Source organism: Neoarius graeffei, chromosome 8, assembly GCF_027579695.1.
Source record: "Neoarius graeffei isolate fNeoGra1 chromosome 8, fNeoGra1.pri, whole genome shotgun sequence".
NCBI lineage: Eukaryota > Metazoa > Chordata > Actinopteri > Siluriformes > Ariidae > Neoarius > Neoarius graeffei.
Genome location: NC_083576.1, coordinates 47980116 through 48003557, shown reverse-complemented (window position 1 = coordinate 48003557; position 23442 = coordinate 47980116). Strand labels below are relative to the sequence as shown.

Here is a 23442-nt window from a genome sequence, read left to right as displayed (position 1 = left end):
CTCCCCGTGTCCGCGTGGGTTTCCTCCGGGTGCTCCGGTTTCCCCCACAGTCCAAAGACATGCAGGTTAGGTTAACTGGTGACTCTAAATTGACCGTAGGTGTGAATGTGAGTGAGAATGGTTGTCTGTGTCTATGTGTCAGCCCTGTGATGACCTGAAGGATAAAGCGGCTAGAGATAATGAGATGAGATGAGAAATAACTGTATATTTAGTCTATAATTTGGAAATTGGAACAGTCTTGACAACCCAACTTCAATATTTCTTAAACATTCCAATCCAAAGAAAACAATCTTATGAATTTGGACCAGCAATTCAAGTATCTCCCATAATCCCATTTCAGTTTGACCTTTCAGCATCAATCTAACATAACTTGGTTTAAAATTTGGTCTCCCAGTGAAGCTGGTTTGGCATTGACTAGGAGACCAAATCTGGTCTCCCAGTAACTATGTTAAAAAATGCTCTGATCAGGAGGGTTAAAGGGTTTCTAAGAACCACAGGAGAGATGTGTCCATCATTGCTGATCATCATTAGTCATGCTGTGTTCATGTGCTATGGGAAGATGATATTTTCCAGTTGGGAAGTGGTATTTACCAGTGTGTTGTGTTCACATGCTTTTGTTGTTGTTGACAAATTAAAGATGGTGGACCAGATTCAGAATCAGGCCTGTTATTTGGCTAAAACAATTATAGATTGCCTTGTTCATCAGCTGCAGCAGGAATATGAGTTATCAAAAGTCAAAAGGTAAATAATGCTGAATATTTCCTGATCATGACAAGTAGAGATTTTCTTAACACATTGAATGCCATGCAGTTTTTGGAAATTTGGCTGTAGCCACAATGAGTGTAGCCAGTATCTAGATCATTGTTGGCGTTCTTTGGACAGCCACAGAATATTTTGTATTAGGCTATAATATACATATTATATACATAACATGACTTGTTTAAAAGGTGAGAGTCAGCTTTCCATAGGTGAAAACCACTTCTTTCTTGGTTCATAAGCTAGTCTTGTACCGCTCGCCGCCATGTTGAAAAGGTTAAAGTTCATCTCATCTCGGCAACTCATCTCATCTCATCTCATCTCATTATCTCTAGCCGCTTTATCCTGTTCTACAGGGTCGCAGGCAAGCTGGAGCCTATCCCAGCTGACTACGGGCGAAAGGCGGGGTACACCCTGGACAAGTCGCCAGGTCATCACAGGGCATCACGGCACACGGTCAATTTAGACACCAGTTAACCTAACCTGCATGTCTTTGGACTGTGGGGGAAACCAGAGCACCCGGAGGAAACCCACGCGGACACGGGGAGAACATGCAAACTCCACACAGAAAGGCCCTCGCCGGCCACGGGGCTCGAACCCGGACCTTCTTGCTGTGAGGCGACAGCGCTAACCACTACACCACCGTGATCTCGGCAACTCATCTCATCTCATCTCATTATCTCTAGCCGCTTTATCCTTCTACAGGGTCGCAGGCGAGCTGGAGCCTATCCCAGCTGACTACGGGCGAAAGGCGGGGTACACCCTGGACAAGTCGCCAGGTCATCACAGGGCTGACACATAGACACAGACAACCATTCACACCTACGGTCAATTTAGAGTCACCAGTTAACCTAACCTGCATGTCTTTGGACTGTGGGGGAAACCGGAGCACCCGGAGGAAACCCACGCGGACACGGGGAGAACATGCAAACTCCACACAGAAAGGCCCTCGCCGGCCCCGGGGCTCGAACCCGGACCTTCTTGCTGTGAGGCGACAGCGCTAACCACTACACCACCGTGATCTCGGCAACTCGTGTATCAAAATTTTCTACGAGTTGCCCAGTGGAAAATACCACAAGAGGGGGCGTTCATGTGTGCTTTCCATGTCGGCGTTTGGTATTTACCATAATTCCCATAGCACATGAACGCACCATCAGTGTATGCAGGTTGATTTCGGAGGCAGATGTTGGTAGCCGCTGTTTTGCGACTCCTGTTGGTTCCACAGAGAGTCGCAGCCTTCCTTCAGCTCCAACAACAGACTTTTTGTTGTCTGCTGCTACAAACCGGCATTGTTTTTCCTTTTTACATCAACAATAGAAGCTTGGATACAACCGGTTCGTACTGCAGGTACACATTCAAGCATCGCCAAATGTAGATATTTTACAAACCTAATGATCTTTTCTTCCATTAATAAATGTGACAGCTAAGTCGACCTAGCTAGCTTGGCATTTCACACCCTGTTAGCGAGGTTAGCAATGCTAGCATCGTAGGCCGCAACCTGGCGCCGACCCAGGAGAGCATTCAGGAACCGCACAACCAATTCATTTTTGATTTTATTCCTTATCGGTTGGATTTTTATACTTAATCGGACGTATTTGTAATAAGATTAGACAAATATCCGCGTATGAATGCTGCGCTTCCTGAATGTGTAGCGACCGGATTTGAAACTTGCTGGTAGTTTATTACCGTACTTTTGTCCCTTTTTGTTGCTTTCGCCTCAGTTTAGCTTGTTAGCTTAAAGGTGTTCGTTAGCGGCGTTTAGGCACAGCGAGTGTCCTTTAATACAAGTAGAATAATAAAAGTGTGTTTCAGAGTTCATATTTTCTTTCTTTCTTTTTTTTTTTTTTAAAAACGTATTCTATCGTCCACTAATAGTATCACTTCTTCTTTACTCTGGCTACAAAAACCCGTCACCATATTTTAAACTTCATGTTGTGGGAATAATAATAATAATAATGATTTTTATATTCTCTGTAATAAATATCATTTTGTTTAGGAAAGCTTGACCGACTGACTTCACTGTGCTCACCACTGTCTTCACAGGGATGTCGAAATTAAAGCTGATCTCTGTAACTGACACACAGTTTCCTGTGTCCTTGCTGGAGGCCATCAGTGAGCAGCGAAACAACGGATTATTCTGTGATGTGACCATAATTGTGCAGGACCGCAAGTTCAGGGCACACAAGACAATGCTGTCGGCATCGAGCACTTACTTTCGGCAGCTTTTTTCGGTCGCAGGACAAGTGATCGAGCTAAATTTTATCAAGGCGGATATATTTGAAGAGGTCCTGAATTACATATACACTTCAAAAATCCACCGCATTCGGTCTGACAAGCTTGAAGATCTCATCAGCGCAGGCCAGATCTTGGGAGTCAAGTTCATTGCCAATCTCGCAGCCCCACTTTCACAAGTCAAGGGGCTGCCTGGCTTGTCAAAAGAAGGAGAGGCGAGCGCTGTTAACGTCGCTGAGAAGAATGAAATCGGAGCAGAGAGCATGCCGATCATCACCGAATCGTTCTCTTTATCTGCCGAGGAATTCAAAATGGTAAGTGGCAGTATTGAGAGAGATGATCCAGACAACGATGATGTTCTTTTTGTGTCAGAGTTGGAGGCGCCGAAAGCCCAGAAGATGAAGCAATCTCAGATTATAGATTTGGATGCGGAGGAAGGACCAGAGCCTAAAAGACAAAAAGGCACAAATGAGGAAGAGCGGAGTCCTAAACAGGGAAGACTCCAAAATGAGGAGAGCATGCTTCCTTCAGAAGGTGATGTGCCAAAGAAATTCCAAGACAACGCACAAGCCCATATGATCCCTGCAGCTGTCCCAATGTCCCCAAGCTCCAGTGATGTTGTGATGATATCTGATGTAAGATCTTCCACACAGAGTGCACCCTCTACTCCAGCTCATGTGAACAGTCTTACCCCTGACTCTCTAAATGCCACTCTGGAACCAAGTGAAGTGCTTGGAGTTCAGAAGAAGAAGGTTTTGTTGGAGCAATCACCGGATCGGCCAAGCAGGATTAGACTGTCGGACGTGAGGCCAGCCTTCAATACTAATGATGGAACTGGGCTAGATGCTGCTTTGATGAAGAAGACGATTACATTAGACAAAGCCTCAGAAATCGATTCGCTGTCGTCAGGATGTAAGGTTTATGCCAACATAGGAGAGAACACCTATGACATTGTTCCTGTGAAAGAGTACTCGGGTGAAGGAGAGGCTCGACCTGCTTCTGGACGAAAATCACAGGCCTCAGTGCATGGTCCAAGCAATCTGACCACCGGCCCGTCTCGAGGTAAGAAAAAAGGTAAAGCGGAGCAAGAGGACCATTATGAACTTGTTATGGATGGAAAGACCTTTTATGTGTGCGTTGTGTGCAAGCGTCCCTATGTGTGCCTGACCAGCCTTCGGCGGCACTTTAACACACACTCATGGGAGAGGAAGTACCCGTGTCGTTACTGCGACAAAGTATTTGCTCTGGCTGAATACAGAACCAAACATGAGATCACTCACACAGGTGAGAGAAGGTATCAATGTTTACTGTGTAATGAAACGTTCCTCAACTACCAGTTGTTGTCCTCACACTGCAAGCAAATGCACAATCAAGACCCCTCAGGCAGGAAGGAGAAGGACGACACGGACAATAACTTGTACCGCCTACTTCCATGTAAAACGCTGCAGTTCAAGCCGTACTCTTTCGTCTCAGGTGAGAGCGGGGGAATTCCGATCATAAATGAAGATGGACTTGTGCAGCACGTTAGCCCTGGCAGGTCACACTTCATAAACCATCAACTCCCGTCCAGTCACAGCAAAATGTTGACCTGGGATGATATCTTCGTTGAGTCTGATGCACACACCCGACCAGGGGCTCAGGCACGACCTGGACCCCCTCCTCGACCCGCAAACCAAATGAATGTAGAGAACACGACAGAGTTTGAATTTGTCATACCAGAAACATACTGAACTGGCATGTTCATAATTCTGAGTACTATGGTGCCTTTTAATGTTCCAGGTGTCGGAGAAATATGTTCTTGAATTTAGTCAACTGGAAAAGTTAGTAAGTTAATTGAACATATATGTCATTTAAGATGGGGTTCAGGGGTTTTGTCTGAATCATGTGTTTTTGAAATTGTTCATTAGCTCTTAATTACGTACATTTGTCTAATGCTTTAAATCTTGGCAGTACTTCTTATCATAGATTTCTTTTAACTTTAAAGGTACAGCGTGGGCTTGCCGAAAACAAACAAAACAAGTGAGGGACGCTATTTTCTTTCCTACATTAATTGGACTGGAGGTATTACTTTATAAACCTTGTGAATCAGCCATGTGTTCTGCATTATGTCACAAATTTTATTTACGTCAAGGAAACAATCAGAGCAGTTCATATTGTACCTTTAATCTGTGAAAAGTGTTGAAATGCTAGGACAGAATGATGAGCGGTATCAGTGGGGGAATGAATACAGATGTTCGCTTTAGTTATGTTTGAGTTATGGCATAGTGAGTTTCATTTTATACAGTCATGTTCAACAGTTTTGCCATATTGCTAGTTTGTAGGAACTTAATGATGAGTCTGAGAGCACACCATTTATACAGAGTCTACAAATGGCAGTGTATAATGCCAGCACAGAAAACAATACAAATGTGCAGAAAATTTAATTGTTACAATTCAATACTGGAGACATGAAAACATTCTATGGACAATGTTTTAATGTTTTGGGGCTTTCATAATGATCATCTCAACAGGTTATAAAACAATGTTCCATTACGGAGACCGTTCTTTTTATATGATCCTCTTGGTTTTCTTGTCTAGCATAAAGAAGCAACATTTGTATTTATGATTTGAGTGCAGAGGAGGAAGGAAGACGTGTGTGAATGTTAGTATAGTAATATTGTCCATTGCACTTGTAAAATTGTACATTTTTATTTATATGCTGGCCATATAAGACTGTGGTCGTTTCCAAGAGTGTAGTCATGAATCATTGTGAATTAATGAAGTAAAATGGGTGAGCCTCTACTAAGCAGACCATTATCTAAGTGTAGGGGAAAGAGTAATAGATAAGTTTCTGCTGTTTTCTTTTATCCCCCCATGTGCTTTTCTATATTTCCTTCTTGCATATACATGTATGTATGTATTCCATTGTATTCTAGTTAGTTGGTAATGGTTTGGATACTAGGATGATCATGTGACTCAATATTGGCACAGTCAGAAAGTGAGTGCCCTAACTTTTGTTAATCTTGCATATTAACAAATTTATACTACTAAAGACCATTTTAATTGTTTCTATTTTGTTCAACTATATTTATTAGGTCTTAGTGCTGTACAATGTGAAATAAAATTTCGAGTACTTAGTTCTCATTGCTGTCAATTACGTGACCATTTTCCTCATGGTGCATCGCTCTGAATTTCTTATCTAAGGTGTATAATATAGCAAGTCTGATAATTGAGTATACAGAAGGTGGTTGTCTTTGTCAGGTCTGTTTTCGTTTGAAACCAAATCCAACCCTGCAGTGCAAAGATAATATTTATACACAAAATATATTTTACACAGACACAGAAAGGACTGCATGTGATTCCTGCACTTTTTTTTCCTGTCAGTTATTTACAGATTTTTGCTTCCCGATTTGTACATTTGCTTAAAATGAAACAAAAACATCAAGTACATCTAAATCTAGACTCATCACAGTGAATAGACACCTTTCAAGAAATGATTAAATGTATACTAAGAGAAGGCAGTATGAACTGTTCCTGTAATTCAAACATGTAATACTAGATCATACATAAACAGCTTAAGTGTACAGATTATGGGTAGTTTATATTATTATTGCAGTAACAAATTTTTTTTTAATCAGTAGGTTTTAATGGCCTGCCATGAAATCTGCAGTTCATATTTATACTTAATGCTCTGAAATATTTCATGTTGTCACCTTTCTATGAGTGATGCAATTCAATATTTACAAACCTGAGACAGTAGTCAGAGGTGATGTCGATCTGCATGTTAGAGTTCCGAGTTGTTTCCTCTGTTTAGCCATTGATAGGATTATTCACAAATTTAGGAAAAGGATATTTACACTGCAGGTGATTAACATGACTGCACAATTCATATTATTTGTACCTGGGTGAAGTGCTAAATAAAATGACCGTGTTTTGTCATGTTGCATCCTGCTTAGATAGAATATCATAAGTATGCTTTGGGTTCCACAAGCTTATTTCTAGCTGCCCAAACTGACATGGAAGGATGATGCAACTTGATGTTCTACGGCTGTATTCAGGTACAATAAAGTGCAAATGAACAAGACAACACATACATAGATACAAACAAGACTCCTCATTCCTCTTTGGCTGAGGTGAGACAAAAACAAATGGCACACTCTGTGCCACTTTTGAAACATTCACTTAATACAGCAAGGGAGACGCATGGTGGCAGTCACTGTGTCCAAACAGCTCACAGACAAGACTCATGACAGGAGCAGAATGACACTTTTAAGGCATATTTGTGAACAGTCTTGATGTTAGTTATAGCATGGAGTCGTGAGACTGCCCAATGTACCTTAATTGGACATCTGCAGAAATCTCACTGTATAGATCTGCTCTGTAGAGATGAACATCCTGGATCTGTACTGCAGCGCTGATCTGCTTCCATTCTGCAGACATCACATCATAGCAGGACTGCCTGTGCAGTGACCCTCCACGGTAGCAGTAGCCGTTTTTAATGGTATGTACTGTATGCCCATTGACCTCTCAACCCCTAGGGCATAGGTTAGTGTTTCCATGATTCTTTGTAGTGTCCCTTAAGGACTGTATGGGGGTGGTTTATCATCAGGTGGATAATAAGGAGGAGAATAGCGTGGAGGGATCATTGTTGGCCACATGTGACTGGCTCCAGACTGTGAGTCATCAGAAAGGCCAGAAGAGTCAGGGAACATGTTGGAGATCTGAAATAACAAAGATCATTAGTGTACTTTCTTCAATTTTATTTGTAGGTATACAGTACTTTAGTACAGAAAAACACTGAAGAACAGTGTTGCTGTGGAAAGTAAATGCTAATACACGCAACACTCAGTTGTTCCCCAATGATGGACTCAGTCGAGACTAAAATATCTAATGGAAATTATGTTGGCTGCTCTATCTGTATTGTATGAACCTACAAAACCTCTATATTGCTTTATGGTCTTGTACAATATTTCTTTCAGATGCATACAGATGAGCGGCAGGGTTCCCACGGTCATGGAAATCCTGGAAAAGTCATGGAAATTTAAAATGTCATTTTCCAGGCCTGGAAAAGTCATGGAATTTTGTAAATTCAGTGAAAGTTTTGGAAAAGTCATGGAATTTTAGTATCTCGTTCACACAACTATAGTGTTATCATTAGGCAGTGTTATTATTATTTATGATTATTTACGAAAGTATGCGCCAGCCGCTCCAGCATGAAATTTGACTCACGACGGGAACGTTGACTCTACGGCCCTGCCTCTGGCTGTGAGGGAGGGGGAGGGGATGGGTTGCCTAGCAACAAAACTAATACTGAACAAATATATCTCTTTTGGTTTATGTAGTAATAATAATTTGTCTTAAAAACACAATTTAACAATTAGACATACGATGAAATATTATCATTATATCAATAATATCATTTAAAAAATTGTTTATTTGAACATAAACGAAAACGCGTCATGTGACGTAGGCTATTTGTCTGCATTTGGCGGTTTCCTTTCGATGAGTTCGAGAGTTGCAAGAAGTGGCTAGAAAATGCCGGGTAAATGTTCGTTTAATGTTACGTGGTTAAGTAGTGAGAAGTATAAAAATTGGTTAGCAGCGGATAGTGACGCCTCACGAGCAAGATGTAAGCTATGTAAAAGAAGTTTTGATGTCAGCAACATGGGAGAGGCTGCTCTCGCTAGTCATGCAAAAGGCTTGAAGCACGTTAAGTGTGAGAGTATGGCGAGAGAAGGCTCGCTCAATAGTTTCTTCGGAACCCGCGGAGCACAAGGAGTGAGGCCACCAACACCTCAGTCGCAGTGTCACCAATCGACGTTAAACTTGACACCAGCTCCGATCGCTTTGGCAGCATCTAATGCCGAAATCCTGTGGGCTCTGAAGGTGGCGACATCGCATTACTCGTACAATTCCTGCAGTGACATTGGACCACTCTTCTCGAAAATGTTTCCGGACAGTGAAATTGCGAGGAGGTTTACATGTGGCAGCACAAAGGTAGCCTACCTCAGCACATTTGGCATTGCACCTTACTTCAAATCTCACTTAGTCAGAGAGATATCTAGACAGTCTGGGTACTGTGTGCTGTTTGATGAATCACTTAACCGCGAGCTCCAAAGGAAACAGTTGGATTTACACGTTAGAATATGGGACTGTGGAACTGTCCAGACCAGATACCTCAGCTCTGAATTCTTTGGGCAAGCTACCGCTAGAGATGTGGTGGATAAAATGAGCGAAGTGCTAGGTGACATTGGACTGAAAAACCTTGTACAGGTATCTATGGATGGTCCTAACGTTAACTGGAAGATCTTTGACTTGCTACAAAACGAGCCGCTTGCTGACATCAACCGATCTCTCCTGAACATCGGTTCATGCGGACTACACATAATGCACAATGCATTTTGTGGCAGTGCTAAGGCCACAGGATGGGAAGTAGACCATACTCTAAACAGCATGTACTGGCTCTTCAAGGACAGCCCCTCCCATCGAGAGGATTTTACAAAAGTAACCGGCAGCAACACATTCGCCTTGAAATTCTGCCAGCACCGCTGGATAGAAAATGTGGATGTATGCGACAGGGCTCTGTCCATTTTGCCGGATGTGCTGCACTACGTGGAGGCGGCTAAGGGACGGGTCATCACTGAACCAAAGTGCAAGTCCTACGAAGAAGTCAAAAAGCAGGCTTCAAACAACATCTTCCCCGTGCATGTGGCAATATTTTCCAGCATTGCCAAACAGGTCACTCCATTTATGACAGCCTATCAGACAGATGCACCCATGCTCCCCTTCATGACTGGAGACATGTACAAACTAATCAAAGGTACGTTTTAACATTAACACCACATTGAAATTAATTTCCTTTGATTAAAAAATGTCATGTCTTAAGGTTATTCTGATAATAGCATACCGGTAAGCATTTCACTATGCGTTAATTTTTGCCTTGTAGGTAGGTTACAATTTAGAAAATACTACTGTAGGCTACTTAATGGGTGAAATCACAACTATTACTAATTTTTTTAGAATAATATAATATCCAATGCCAGGATGTGATGCTTCACACACACACGCATGCACGCACGCACAAAAGCTCACCATTCTGCCATTGGTTCACATTTATGTTTTAATGTCTAAATTAATGTATATATTTACTTAACCTAGCAGTTGCAATGGACTGTATGATAATTTGTCATGTTGGAGTGTCAATGTAAAGAACCTGTCTATATTAAATTGGTATTTGTTCTCTCTTTCATAAGGGCTAATGGAGAGGTTCATGAAGGACACAGCGCTGAAAGAGGCTACTACCATGCAGAAAATTCTCCAGATCAGCATCAACAATCCTTCCCTCCACAAGGACGCTTCCAAAATTGACATCGGATTCCAGGCAGAAACATTAATCAGACAACTCGGAGGCTCTGACAAGATCACAGAGAGGCAGGTTCTAGACGTTAGAATGGAGACCAAGACTTTTCTTATCGAACTTCTGACTAAACTCCTGCATAAGGCACCAGTAAATCACCTGCTGGTGAGAAATATGCAGTGTCTAGATCCCAGGATGATGGTTTCTAAGAAGAACCAGTGTGTTGAGAAGATGAAAAGCATCCTGCATACTTTGGCTGCCGCTAACCAAGTGGATGTTTCAATTTGTGACAAAGTGCTGCAGGATTTTAGAGAGTTCCTTGATGTTGCTGCAGCATCATCAGCTTTTGCTGATTTTGACCCTATGTCTGACCGTGTTGGCACTCTACTCTATGAGAACATTGCTTCCAAGTCTGCATGGAAAAGTCTTTGGCATGTGATCCAAATTCTCTTGGTCATGTCCCACGGACAAGCCAGTGTAGAGCGAGGGTTTTCTGTGAATAAGCAAGTCATGGTGGAGAATATGAAGGCAGAATCAGTCATTGCACAGCGTGTGATTGCCGATAGCATTAGGGCAGCAGGTGGCCTTGAGAAAATTATCATCACCAAAGAGCTTCAAATGTCTGCTTCAAGTGCCAGACAAAGGTATCTCGCATACCTTGATGACCAGAGGAAGGAAAACGAAAGCAAAACAAAAGCCTCCAAGAAGAGGAGCCTAGCAGATGAACTCAAAGAACTGAGGCAAAAAAAAATGCGTCTTGAGTCTGACATTCAACAGCTTGAGAAGTCAGCTGATGAATTGGCTATGAAGGCTGAAGCAACACACAGTATAGGATTTGTTGTTCAGTCAAACAGCCTGCGGCACTCTGCCAAAGAAAAGAGAGCAAGCTTATTAGCTTTGGACAAGGACATTGAGTGCAAAAAGAAAAAAATGGAAGAGTAGTCCTGATGATTATTTTGATTGTTACAATTGTTGCGGAATTTATTTGATTGCTGAGGGGATATGTTGTGAACAAATGGACAAGTACTCAACGTAGGTTAACGTTTCATATTATTTCTCACCTTCACAGAGTACGAACGGAACGGAGGGCTGTTTCACTGCAGTGTTTTTTGCATTATGTTTTAATGTAATGTGTTACATGCATAGGTATCGTGAGTACAACCCTTAGCTTTGGGCTACAGTCTAGGTGTTTGCTCTGGGAATTGTTGTTATATACAGTATGAACACTGGTGGTAGCGACTGGGACTTAAGTTAATAAAGTGCTTATGTGCGTACATCAGTTGCATGTGTCTGTTAATCTGTTTGCCATAAATGGATTTAAATACAGTTATTCACATGCACAGTGAGGTCTTTTGTTTAATAACCACTACAGTAAATGCATTGACAGTATTTTGAATGTTTAAAAAATATAAAACCATACCATAAGGTGAGTTGAAAGGGTTAACATTTCCTATTTAGGCCTAAAAGTACATGCTAAATTCTAAACATAGAGGGTGCTGTTAAGTCCTGGAAAATTCACTTCAGGTCATGAAAAAGTCATGGAAAAGTTTTGAAATTTTGTCAGTGAAAAAGAGTGGGAACCCTGGAGTAGAGCCCTGCACTCCCGCGGGAGTCCCGCGGGACCTGACGCAAAGCAGTGCGGCGCAGGACACATTTTGAAAGCTCATTGCGGGCGCGGGCGGGAGTGCACAATGCGGGAGCGGGCGGGAGAGGTGATAAGCTGCAGTCCCGCTAACTAAAAACGTGTTTTTAAAATAAAATTTATAAATTATTAATTTATGTCTATCATGTATAATTTGTGCTGGATATTTTATTTGGCATTAATAAAAACATTTTAAGATGCCTAAATTTGTGGATGTGGTCTAATCTCGCGTACGTTTCCGATTCCTTTCCGCTCTCAGTGCTTAGTTTCACCTAACCAACCTAACCAACTTTGTCTGAAGGTGTCAACTGCATTCAACATGGCGGACGGAATGTCTCGATGTTTAAATATCTCAGTTGTTTGACGGTGTATCACACAGATTGTTCAATTTAAAGCGAGAAATAGTGTATAATCTGAGGAGCTGGTTGTGGTTGCGCAACACTTCATATGAGAGGAGAATGAAATCGCGGTTGGAATCATAATGCCACAGACTCAGAAGTGGGAGTGCGAGTGCGCAAAGCGAGAGCTGTCAATCATGAGCGCATGCAGCACTCAACTTGGAATGTGTCAGCAGAATGTCAGAGTCTAAACAATAAACTTACAATAAACCTAACAATGCCACCTATAAATACACAACATGTAGATCTACATAACGTTATCTGTGCCATCTCACAGCAGTTTGCTTAGCTATTTTTAATCAGGGCAAATAGCCTTATAGCCAAAACTAGTATATGATGCTTTAATTTATGGAGATGCCTTTTGTTTACACGTGATTTCCAAATGAGGGGTATTGCAATTTTATATTAGTCTAAATGAACATCTACACCAAGTTGCAAGCATCAGGGGAAGATTATGGACGCACCAAATTTGGCTTAACGGTCATTTAATGGTGAAATGCCGTTCGCACTGTCAGCCAACTTCGGGTTGTTTCTCTGAATTCTGACAATAAACGAGACCATCCGAACACATCTGAAAACATCGTGGTTTGAACTGTGTTGGTTCAAATCAACTTGGTTCAGACCAAGTTGGCACTACAGCTTTGGGAAACAGTAATTTTTTGGATGTTAGTTAGTTCAAACTTGCATCGTACCATATTGGTTTAATGCTAACTTGGTTGGTTGTTTGGGAAACGTACCCCTGAACGTGAACTGTAGATATTTATACTCAAATCCACTCAAAGTAGGGGGCGGTGCACCATCACGCTGTGTCTTTAAATTATATTAATTTCTTATAGGCCTACTTGTATTTCCTAGAATGTACATGTGAGGAGTGACATATAAGCTATGTGCAATGTACAATATTCTTAATATCCACTGTAGATTTTGGTAGGCGTGTTGGGTATCTCTGTAAAGCCTCAGCTGCACATGCCGCCTGGCAACGCGCACCCTCGCTACATGCGCTAGGTGAAGGATCGGTCAGTGGAGAGCTCAGCTAAGCTCAGCATGTTTAATTCCCCAAGCCAATGACAAGAACTTTCGTGAGAAATAACGCAAACGTCTGCAGCATACGGGATTTGCGGGCGGGAGCAGGACAAAATATGGCAGGCGCGGGCGGGAGAGGGACTGAAAATCATAATTCTTTGCGGAAGCGGGCGGGAGCGGGACTGCACAATGCAGGAGCGGGTGGGAGCGGGACTGAAAATTCTGTCCCGCGCAGACCTCTACCCTGGAGCGGACAATAAAACTGATGAAGTATTATTTACAATAGTCTCACTCAAACAAGACTAAGTAAAGAAAAAGTTGTTCCTGAAAGAAGAAGACTCTCGAGTCCTGGGACAGTTCAGATCTTTGCCGAATATCGATGGAAAGATTTTGTTTGGAATAGTGGAAAAAAGAATCATCAAATTTGTGACAGACAACAGGTTCATTGATCAATCAACTCAGAAGGCTGGGGTTCCTGGGTGTGTGGAGCACGCATTCGCAATTTTGGAGGCAATTCAGGATGCCAAGAGTGGGAAAGGAGACCCATCAGTGGTATGACTGGACCTCGCTAATGCCTATGGCTCAGATTTGCATAGGGTGATTGATCAGGCAATGGAGTTCTTCTGGATACCAACATCTGTAAGGAAGATGCTGATACAGTACTATGACATGTTCAAAATGAGATTTACAACAATATCATTCACTACCGGTTGGCAAAGGCTTGAAGTGAGGATAGCGGCTGGGTGTATAATCTCCATTATATTATTTGTGCTGGTAATGGAGATGCTGCTGCGATCCTGTAACTGTAAGGACACCTCTGTTACAACGCCACTAAGAGCATTCATGGATGATGTTACCCTTCTTTTAAAAAAAAGAAAAGACAATAAGAAGCATTCTTAGTCAGTTGGATGAGGTGATTGTGTGGTCCAGATTGAAATTTAAAGTGTGAAAATCCAAAAGTGTAACTTATGTGAAAGGTGTGCAAAATGAAGTGAAATATAGTATCGGAGGAGAGAAAATCCCTACGGTAAGGGAGAAACCTGTGAAAAGTTTGGACGATGGTACAAAGGGACACTGAGCAATAGAAGCCAAGGTGTAGAGAGCCAACAAACCGCTGAGGATGGGCTAAAGGTGACTGATAAGACATCCTTGCCTGGGAAATTTAAATGCTGGTGCTTACAGTTTGCCCTCTATCCACATCTGTTGTGACCATTAACGATGTACGAGGTAGCTGTATCAAAAGTTGAAAGAATCGAACAACGGTGTTGTGTACATCTGGAAATGGCTAGGACTTTCGAAATCATTAACAACTGCTGGACTCTATGGAAAAGACGGTCCTCTGAAGCTACCTTTGGCATCCATCGTAGAAGAGTATAAAGCTGGGAAAGCTTGGACTGTGATGATGCCGCACTATTCAAAAGATCAAGAGATGCGTGATAACCCACCAGAAGTTCGATCAGGAAGAAGATAGAAAGCTGAAATTGCAACAGATGATGCTGTTAGCTCTGGCTGTATGTTTAGGGTCATTGTCTTGCTGGAAGGTGAATCTCCTTTCCAGTCTCAAGTCTTTTGCAGCCTCCAACAGGTTTTCTTCCAGGATTGCCATGTATTTAGCTCCATCCATCTTCCCATCAACTCTGACCAGCTTCCCTGTCCCTGCTGAAGAAAAGGATCCCCATAGCATGATGCTGCCACCACCATGTTTCACAGTGGGGATGGTGTGTGCAGGGTGATGAGCAGTGTTAGTTTTCCACCACACATAGCGCTTTGCATTTAGGCCAAAAAGTTCAACTTTGGTCTTGTGGCAGTTCGTAGGAGGGGGAGGAGCACAGAAAGACGGCAGGCCAGAATAAAGTTCCATAATGCTCTTTTATTTGTTCTTTTCAGAGACAAATCTCTCCAGTCACACAACACACACCAGTTGACTGGTTCCAGAGAGAGCTGCCTTCCTCTGCTCTCTCTCTCTTTATATAGGGCGCGGTCACTGGGAAGACACACAAACACAGGTTAATTGACATCAGGTGTAGTGACTTTGCCACTTACCTTCCCTGACTCTGCCCTCCTGTCACAGACTGATGCTTGGCCACGCCCCCGCTGCCACATACCCCCACCGCCCGACTCAGGCCGGGCGGCTGTCCGGCCTGCAGCCGACTCCCCCCCCCTTGACGGGAGAGAAAGTCCGCCACAACCATCTGCTCCCCCGGCCTGTGGATCACCTTGAAATTAAAGGGTTGGAGTGCCAGATACCAACGGGTGATCCGCGCGTTGGCATCCTTCATGCAGTGGAGCCACTGGAGGGGCGCGTGGTCCGAACAGAGGGTGAAAGGGCGTCCCAGCAGGTAGTAGCGGAGGGCGAGGACCGCCCACTTGATCGCGAGGCACTCCTTCTCTATCGTGCTGTAGCGCCCCTCGCGTACCGACAGCTTTCTGCTGATGTACAGCACGGGACGATCCTCCCCCTCCACCTCCTGGGACAACACGGCCCCCAGCCCTCCGTCCGACGCATCCGTCTGTAACATAAAAGGGAGAGAAAAGTCAGGGGAGTGTAATAGTGGCCCCCCGCACAGTGCAGCCTTTACCTCAGAGAAAGCCCGCTGGCATTGCTCCGTCCACTGGACCAGATCTGGTGCCCCCTTTTTAGTGAGATCAGTCAGCGGGCTGGTGACGTCCGAATAGTTAGGTATAAACCTACGATAGTAGCCAGCCAGCCCCAGGAACTGTCTCACCCCCTTTTTGGTCTTGGGCCTCGGGCAGGCCGCAATTGCTGCTGTCTTGTTAATTTGGGGACGCACCTGCCTGTTGCCCAAGTGGAAGCCCAGATACCGTACTTCCACCCGCCCAATCGCACACTTCTTTGGGTTGGCTGTGAGACCCGCTCGCCTCAGCGACTTAAGGACGGCCCTCAGGTGTTGTAAGTGCCGCTGCCAGTCATTACTATAAATAATGATATTGTCGTGGTATGCGGCCGCATAGGTGGCGTGGGGGCGGAGGACCCTGTCCATCAGCCGCTGAAACGTAGCGGGCGCCCCAAACAGCCCAAAAGGAAGTGTGACAAACTGGTGTAAGCCGAACAGTGTGGAAAAGGCCGTTTTTTCTCGAGATAATGGAGTCAAGGGGATCTGCCAATAACCCTTTGTCAAATCCAGTGTCGAGTAAAAGCGAGCCGTGCCTAGCCAATCGAGCAACTCATCAATACGAGGCATTGGGTACGCGTCGAATTTAGACACCGCGTTGACTTTTTGGTAGTCCACACAGAACCGGACCGACCCGTCGGCCTTGGGAACCAAGACCACTGGGCTGCTCCAGTCACTGTGGGACTCCTCGACGATGCCCATCTCGAGCATGGCCTCGAGTTCTTCCCGAACCACTTTTTTCTTGTGTTCGGGCAGCCTGTAAGGGCGGCTACGCACTACCACCCCCGGGGGCGTCTCAATGTGGTGCTCTATGAGGTCGGTGCGGCTGGGCAGGGGCGAGAACACGTCCGAAAACTCGGTCTGCAACTGGGCGACCTCCGCGAGTTGGGTCGGGGAGAGGTGGTCTTCACAGGGGACCGGAGAGGTATGCGATGCCAATGTGCCCTTTTGAACCTCTGGCCCCAGCTCCGCCTTCTCCGGAACCACCGACACCAACGCTACGGGGACCTCCTCGTTCCAGAGTTTGAGTAGATTGAGGTGGTAAATCTGTAGTGCCCCACCCCTGTCCGTTCGCCTCACCTCATAGTCAACGTCCCCGACTCGCCGTGTGACCTCAAAGGGTCCTTGCCACCTGGCGATCAATTTGGAGCTCGATGTGGGCAACAGTACGAGTACTTTATCTCCCGGTGCGAACTCCCTAAGGCGCGTACCCCTGTCATACAGGCGGGTTTGCCGTTCTTGGGCCTGCCGCAAATTCTCCTGGGTTAGGTGTGTGAGCGTGTGGAGTTTTGCGCGCAGGTCAATAACGTATTGAATTTCATTTTTACTGGGTGAAGGTCCCTCCTCCCAGTTTTCTCGCAGCACATCTAAAATGCCGCGCGGCTTACGCCCGTATAACAATTCAAACAGGGAGAACCCCGTGGAGGCTTGGGGGACCTCTCGCACTGCAAATAACAAGGGTTCGAGCCATTTATCCCAGTTACGTGCGTCCTCACTTACGAATTTTTAAATTATATTCTTGAGGGTGCGATTGAACCGTTCAACTAAACCGTCCGTTTGTGGGTGATAAACGCTGGTGCGGATCGGCTTAATACCTAATAGCCTATACAGTTCGCTCAGTGTTCGTGACATAAACGAGGTGCCTTGGTCAGTCAGAATCTCTTTCGGGATTCCAACTCGGGAGATGATGCGGAAGAGTGCCTCCGCAATACTGCGTGCGGAGATATTGCGAAGAGGCACCGCTTCCGGGTATCGCGTTGCATAGTCCACCAGAACTAATATAAAGCGGTACCCTCGTGTTGACAGATCTAATGGCCCGACGAGATCCATCCCAATCCTTTTGAACGGGGTCTCGATTAATGGTAGGGGGCGCAAAGGCGCTTTTGGAATGGCCGCTGGATTTACTAACTGGCATTCGCGGCACGCCGTACACCACCTACGGACATCGCCGCGAATCCCCGGCCAATAGAATCGGGCCATTATTCGGGCTAGTGTTTTATCCTGCCCTAAGTGTCCAGCCATGGGATTAAAGTGAGCCGCCTGGAATACCAATTCCCGGCGGCTTTTTGGAATCAAAAGCTGGGTGATTTGCTCTTTCGTCTGAGTGTCCTGCGTCACTCGGTATAATCTATCTTTCATAATAGAAAAATAGGGGAAGGACGGGGTGGCGTTCGGCAGGAGCGTTTGACCATCGATTACTCTCACTTGGTCAAACGCATGCCGCAGAGTCTTGTCTCGTGACTGCTCTAACGGGAAATCCGCAAGGGATTCCCCGAGAGAGGGAGGAGGAGCCTGTGGCTCCTCACTCTGACGCGAAGATGACGTGGACGGCTCTGCGACAGCTGCCCCCGCCAAAGCGACACCGGGACCTCCCCCTGCTGACCTATGGCAGGACCCACTCTTCACTAGATGACTCATCAACTCCCCGAATCCCGGCCAATCAGTCCCCAAAATTATCGAGTGAGTGAGGCGAGGATTAACCGCCGCCTTTACTATAAATTTTTCCCCTCGGAACAAAATGTGGACCGACACCAACGGGTAGCTGTGAACATCCCTGTGCACACACAACACCTTCACCCCCTGTGCTCCCCCCAATGCCTCGTCTTGCACCAGGCTTTGGTGGATTGAGGTCTGATAACAACCGGAATCCACCAATGCCCGATATGTATCCCCTTGGATACTCACCGGTATGCGATACGCTCTGGCCCGATCGAGGGCAGCTCCTGGCGCGTCGGGGATCCGAACCACCACGCCCACTTCCATTGCCGAACACTGCTGTTGGAGGTGGCCCGGCTCCCCGCAGCGCCAGAAAACCGGCCCGGGCTTCCTCTCTGCACCGGCGCCCCGGGGCTCACTCACCTGAGGGGGGGAAGAGACAGACACAGAAGGGAAAAACGGCAGGACACTGCGGGTGCGACAGGCCGGCTGGGGTGGGGCCATCCCCCGCCTCCGCGGTGGGGGAACGGGGTGAGGACGAGACACAGGAGGAGAGAGGGGGAGAGAGAGAGGAGAGGAGAGAAGAGGATGTTCGCTGTCCTGCCGTCAGAACAGCTGCCAAATGGTCCTCCGCCAACTCGATGGCCTGATCCAGCGACGCCGGGCAGTGGCACTGGACCCACTCCGCGGTTCCCTCTGGCAGGCGGCTGATGAACTGCTCCAGCACCACCTGATCGAGGATTCCCTCGGCGTCACAGTTGTTGGCCCTCAACCACCGCCAGCAGGCGTCCCGGAGCTGCTGGCCAAACGCGAACGGCCGGCCGGCCGACTTCCTCCAGCCGCAGAGCGCGGAAGCGCTGTCGTTGTTGTTCGGGGGTGCGCCCCACCTGCTGGAGGACGGCCCGGCGAAGGTCCGCGTAGGCCAGCCGGCGGTCAGCGGGGAGCTGTAGCGCGGCCAGCTGCGCCTCTCCTGTTAGCAGGGGGAGAAGGCACGCCGCGCGCTGCTCCATCGGCCACTCCGAGGTCTCCGCAACTTGCTCGAAGAGCGTGATGAATGCCTCGGGGTCGTCCTGCGGGCCCATCTTGGTTAGGATGAGGGGGGACGGGCCCGCGGTGGGAGCGCTGGTGGACCCCGCCGACGCGAGGAGGTGCCGGAACACCTGACGATCTTCCTGCTGCGCCAGCACCAGGGCCTCGAACCGGCGCTCTTGCTCCTTCCGGAGGGTGATTAGCGCCTGGTGCTGGCTCTGCTGGGCCGTGGCGAGGGCGTGGACCAGGTCCGCGAAGGTGGAGGGCTCCAAGGGGCTGTTCTTTTCCTGTGCTCCGTCCCGGGTTTCGGCAGCACTGTGGCAGTTCGTAGGAGGGGGAGGAGCACAGAAAGACAGCAGGCCAGAATAAAGTTCCATAATGCTCTTTTATTTGTTCTTTTCAGAGACAAATCTCTCCAGTCACACAACACACACCAGTTGACTGGTTCCAGAGAGAGCTGCCTTCCTCTGCTCTCTCTCTCTTTATATAGGGTGTGGTCACTGGGAAGACACACAAACACAGGTTAATTGACATCAGGTGTAGTGACTTTGCCACTTACCTTCCCTGACTCTGCCCTCCTGTCACAGACTGATGCTTGGCCACACCCCCGCTGCCACAGGTCTCATCTGACCAAAGCACCTTCTTCCACATGTTTGCTGTGTCCCCTACCTGGCTTCTGGCAAACTGCAAACGGGACTTCTTATGCCTGTCTTTCAACAATGGCTTTCTTCTTGCCACTCTTCCAAAAAGGCCAGATTTGTGGAGTGTACGACTTATAGTTGTCCTGTGCACAGGTTCTCCCACCTGAGCTGTGGATTTCTGTAGCTCCTCCAGAGTGATCATGGGCCTCTTGGCTGCTTCTCTGACCAGTGCTCTCCTTGCTCACTCTGTCAGTTTAGGTGGACGGCCATGTCTTGGTAGGTTTGCAGTTGTGCCATACTTTTTCCATTTTTGAATGATGGATTGAACAGTGCTTCTTGAGATGTTCAGAGCTTGGGATATTTTTTTTATAACCTAACCCTGCTTTAAACTTCTCCAGAACTTTATCCCTGACCTGTCTGGTGAGTTCTTTGGTCTTCATGATGCTGTTTGTTCTTCAGTGTTCTCTAACAAGCCACTGAGGCCTTCACAGAACAAGTGTATTTATGCTGAGAGTAAATTACACACAGTCGGACTCTAACTAATTAGATGACTTCTGAAGGCAATTGATTGCACTGGATTGTATTTAGAGGCATCAGAGGACAGGGGGCTGAATACTAATGCACACCACATTTTTCAGATTTTTATTTGTTTAAAATTTTGAAGACCATTTTTATCATTTTGGCACGGTGGTGTAGTGGTTAGCGCTGTCGCCTCACAGCAAGAAGGTCCTGGGTTCGAGCCCCGGGGCCGGCGAGGGCCTTTCTGTGTGGAGTTTGCATGTTCTCCCCGTGTCCGCGTGGGTTTCCTCCGGGTGCTCCGGTTTCCCCCACAGTCCAAAGACATGCAGGTTAGGTTAACTGGTGACTCTAAATTGACCGTAGGTGTGAATGTGAGTGTGAATGGTTGTCTGTGTCTATGTGTCAGCCCTGTGATGACCTGGCGACTTGTCCAGGGTGTACCCCGCCTTTCACCCGTAGTCAGCTGGGATAGGCTCCAGCTTGCCTGCGACCCTGTAGAAGGATAAAGCGGCTAGAGATAATGAGATGAGATGAGATTTTTATCATTTTCATTTCACTTCACAATTATGTGCTACTCTGTGTTGGTTTATCACATAAAATCTCAATAAAAAACTTTTAAGTTCATGGTTGTAAGGTGGAAAAATGTGAAAAAGTTCAAGGGGTATGAATACTTTTTCAAGGCACTGTATTTGCAGAATAATGCTGGGGGAAAGCGCTGCCACTAAACTTAGTGACATTTCACTATCCAATGACACTGTAGCTCGCAGGATTTCTGATTTGGCCAGTGATGTTAAAGGGCAATTGCTACAACTAGTTAGAGTCCTTACTATGCATTGCAGTTAGATGAGTCGACTGATATTGCTGGGCAGGCTCAGGTGCTTACCTACAGTGGTGCTTGAAAGTTTGTGAACCCTTAAAATTTTCTATATTTCTGCATAAATATGATCCAAAACATCATCAGATTTTCACACAAGTCCTAAAAGTAGATAAAGAGAACCCAGTTAAACAAATGAGAGAAAATATTATACTTGGTCATTTATTTATTGAGGAAAATGATCCAATATTACATGTCTGTGAGTGGCAAAAGTATGTGAACCTCTAGGATTAGCAGTTAATTTGAAGGTGAAATTAGAGTCAGGTGTTTTCAATCAATGGGATGACAATCAGGTGTGAGGTGGACACCCTGTTTTATTTAAAGAACAGGGATCTATCAATCAAAGTCTGATCTTCACAACAGGTTTGTGGAAGTGTATCATGGCATGAACAAAGGAGGTTTCTGAGGACCTCAGAAAAAGTGTTGTTGATGCTCATCAGGCTGGAAAAGGTTACAAAACCATCTCTAAAGAGTTTGGACTCCACCAATGCACAGTCAGACAGATTGTGTAAAAATAGAGGAAATTCAAGACCATTGTTACCCTCCCCCGGAGTGGTCGACCAACAAACATCACTCCAAGAGCAAGGCGTGTAATAGTCGGCGAGGTCCCAAAGGACCCCAGGGTAACGTCTAAGCAACTGAAGGCCTCTCTCACATTGGCTAATGTTAATGTTCATGAGTCCACCATCAGGAGAACACTGAACAACAATGGTGTGCATGGCAGGGTTGCAAGGAGAAAGCCACTGCTTTCCAAAAAGAACACTGCTTTCCAAAAAGAACACTGCTGCTACTGTCTGCAGTTTGCTAAAGATCACGTGGGCAAGCCAGAAGGCTACTGGAAAAATGTTTTGTGGACGGATAAGACCAAAATAGAACTTTTTGGCTTAAATGAGCAGCGTTATGTTTGGAGAAAGGAAAACACTGCATTCCAGCATAAGAACCTTATCCCATCTGCGAAACATGGTGGTGGTATTATCATGGTTTGGGCCTGTTTTGCTGCATCTGGGCCAGGACGGCTTGCTATCATTGATGGGATAATGAATTCTGAATTATACCAGCAAATTCTAAAGGAAAAATGTCCATGAACTGAACCTCAAGAGAAGGTGGGTCATGCAGCAAGACAACGACCCTAAGCACACAAGCCGCTCTACCAAAGAGTGGTTAAAGAAGAATAAAGTTAGTTTTGGAATGGCCAAGTCAAAGTCCTGACCTTAATCCAATTGAAATGTTGTGGAAGTACCTGAAGCGAGCAGTTCATGTGAGGAAACCCACCAACATCCCAGAGTTGAAGCTGTTCTGTATGGAGGAACGGGCTAAAATTCCTCCAAGCCAGTGTGCAGGACTGATCAACAGTTACCGGAAACGTTTAGTTGCAGTTATTGCTGCACAAGGGGGTCACACCAGATACTGAAAGCAAAGGTTCACATACTTTTGCCACTCACAGATATGTAATATTGGATCATTTTCCTCAATAAATAAATGATCAAGTATAATATTTTTGTCTCATTTGTTTAACTGGGTTCTCTTTATCTACTTTTAGGACTTGTGTGAAAATCTGATGATGTTTTAGGTCATATTTATGTAGAAATATAGAAAATTCTAAAGGGTTCACAAACTTTCAAGCACCACTGTATGTAAGGTTTGTGAAAGACCAGGGGATTGAAGAGGATGTTCTGTTTTGTCTTCCTCTTCAATCCTGTACAACTGGGGAAGCAATCTTTCATCTTATTGACTTGTCTGTCAAAAATGCAGACTTGGTCTGGGAAAAGTATGTTGGTATTTGTACCGAAGGGGTGCGATCAATGACAGGACGTGAGAGTGGCCTAGCGACACGCCTTCAACAGGTAACTCCGTTAGCAAGATGGACTTGTTGGCACTTGCAGCTAAAAAAAAAGCAGACACTGTTCCAGTCTGTGCTTCAAA

The 23442-nt window shown here is 45.6% G+C and overlaps 3 protein-coding genes across 6 annotated transcripts in view; 2 read left to right on the top strand and 1 right to left on the bottom strand.

Moving 5' to 3' along the window:
• The first annotated feature begins 1968 nt into the window (after window positions 1-1968).
• zbtb33 (zinc finger and BTB domain containing 33) lies at window positions 1969-6104 on the top strand. Of its 4 annotated transcripts, none has more exons than XM_060927706.1 (2): window positions 1969-2090; window positions 2800-6104. In XM_060927706.1, the coding sequence occupies exon 2, from the start codon at window positions 2802-2804 to the stop codon at window positions 4716-4718; it is 1917 nt and encodes a 638-aa protein (XP_060783689.1). In that variant the 5' UTR covers window positions 1969-2090; window positions 2800-2801; the 3' UTR covers window positions 4719-6104. The 4 variants fall into 4 exon arrangements, with proteins under 4 accessions (XP_060783689.1, XP_060783688.1, XP_060783691.1 ...); XM_060927705.1 differs by having other exon boundaries at window positions 1969-2103; XM_060927708.1 differs by having other exon boundaries at window positions 1969-2103; window positions 2753-6104.
• The window catches only part of tmem255a (transmembrane protein 255A), a 62822-nt gene continuing 44519 nt past the window's right edge, over window positions 5140-23442 (bottom strand). The window contains exon 10 of the mRNA XM_060927713.1: window positions 5140-7688. Within this exon, the coding sequence (XP_060783696.1) occupies window positions 7545-7688 (144 nt within the window). The 3' untranslated portion in view covers window positions 5140-7544. The remainder of the gene's footprint in view (window positions 7689-23442) is intronic.
• On the top strand, window positions 9748-11564 carry LOC132890134 (uncharacterized). Its single transcript, XM_060926922.1, has 2 exons — window positions 9748-9787; window positions 10221-11564. Exons 1-2 carry the CDS (start codon window positions 9757-9759, stop codon window positions 11264-11266), a joined length of 1077 nt encoding a protein of 358 aa, XP_060782905.1. The 5' UTR covers window positions 9748-9756; the 3' UTR covers window positions 11267-11564.

Bases quoted from the DNA above. Each gene is read 5' to 3' on its own strand.
- zbtb33 (XM_060927706.1), top strand. From the start codon at position 2,802: ATGTCGAAATTAAAGCTGATCTCTGTAACTGACACACAGTTTCCTGTG.
- LOC132890134 (XM_060926922.1), top strand. From the start codon at position 9,757: ATGACTGGAGACATGTACAAACTAATCAAAG. The intron at 9,788-10,220 runs GTACGTTTTAAC...CTCTTTCATAAG, and splicing joins CATGTACAAACTAATCAAAG to GGCTAATGGAGAGGTTCATG.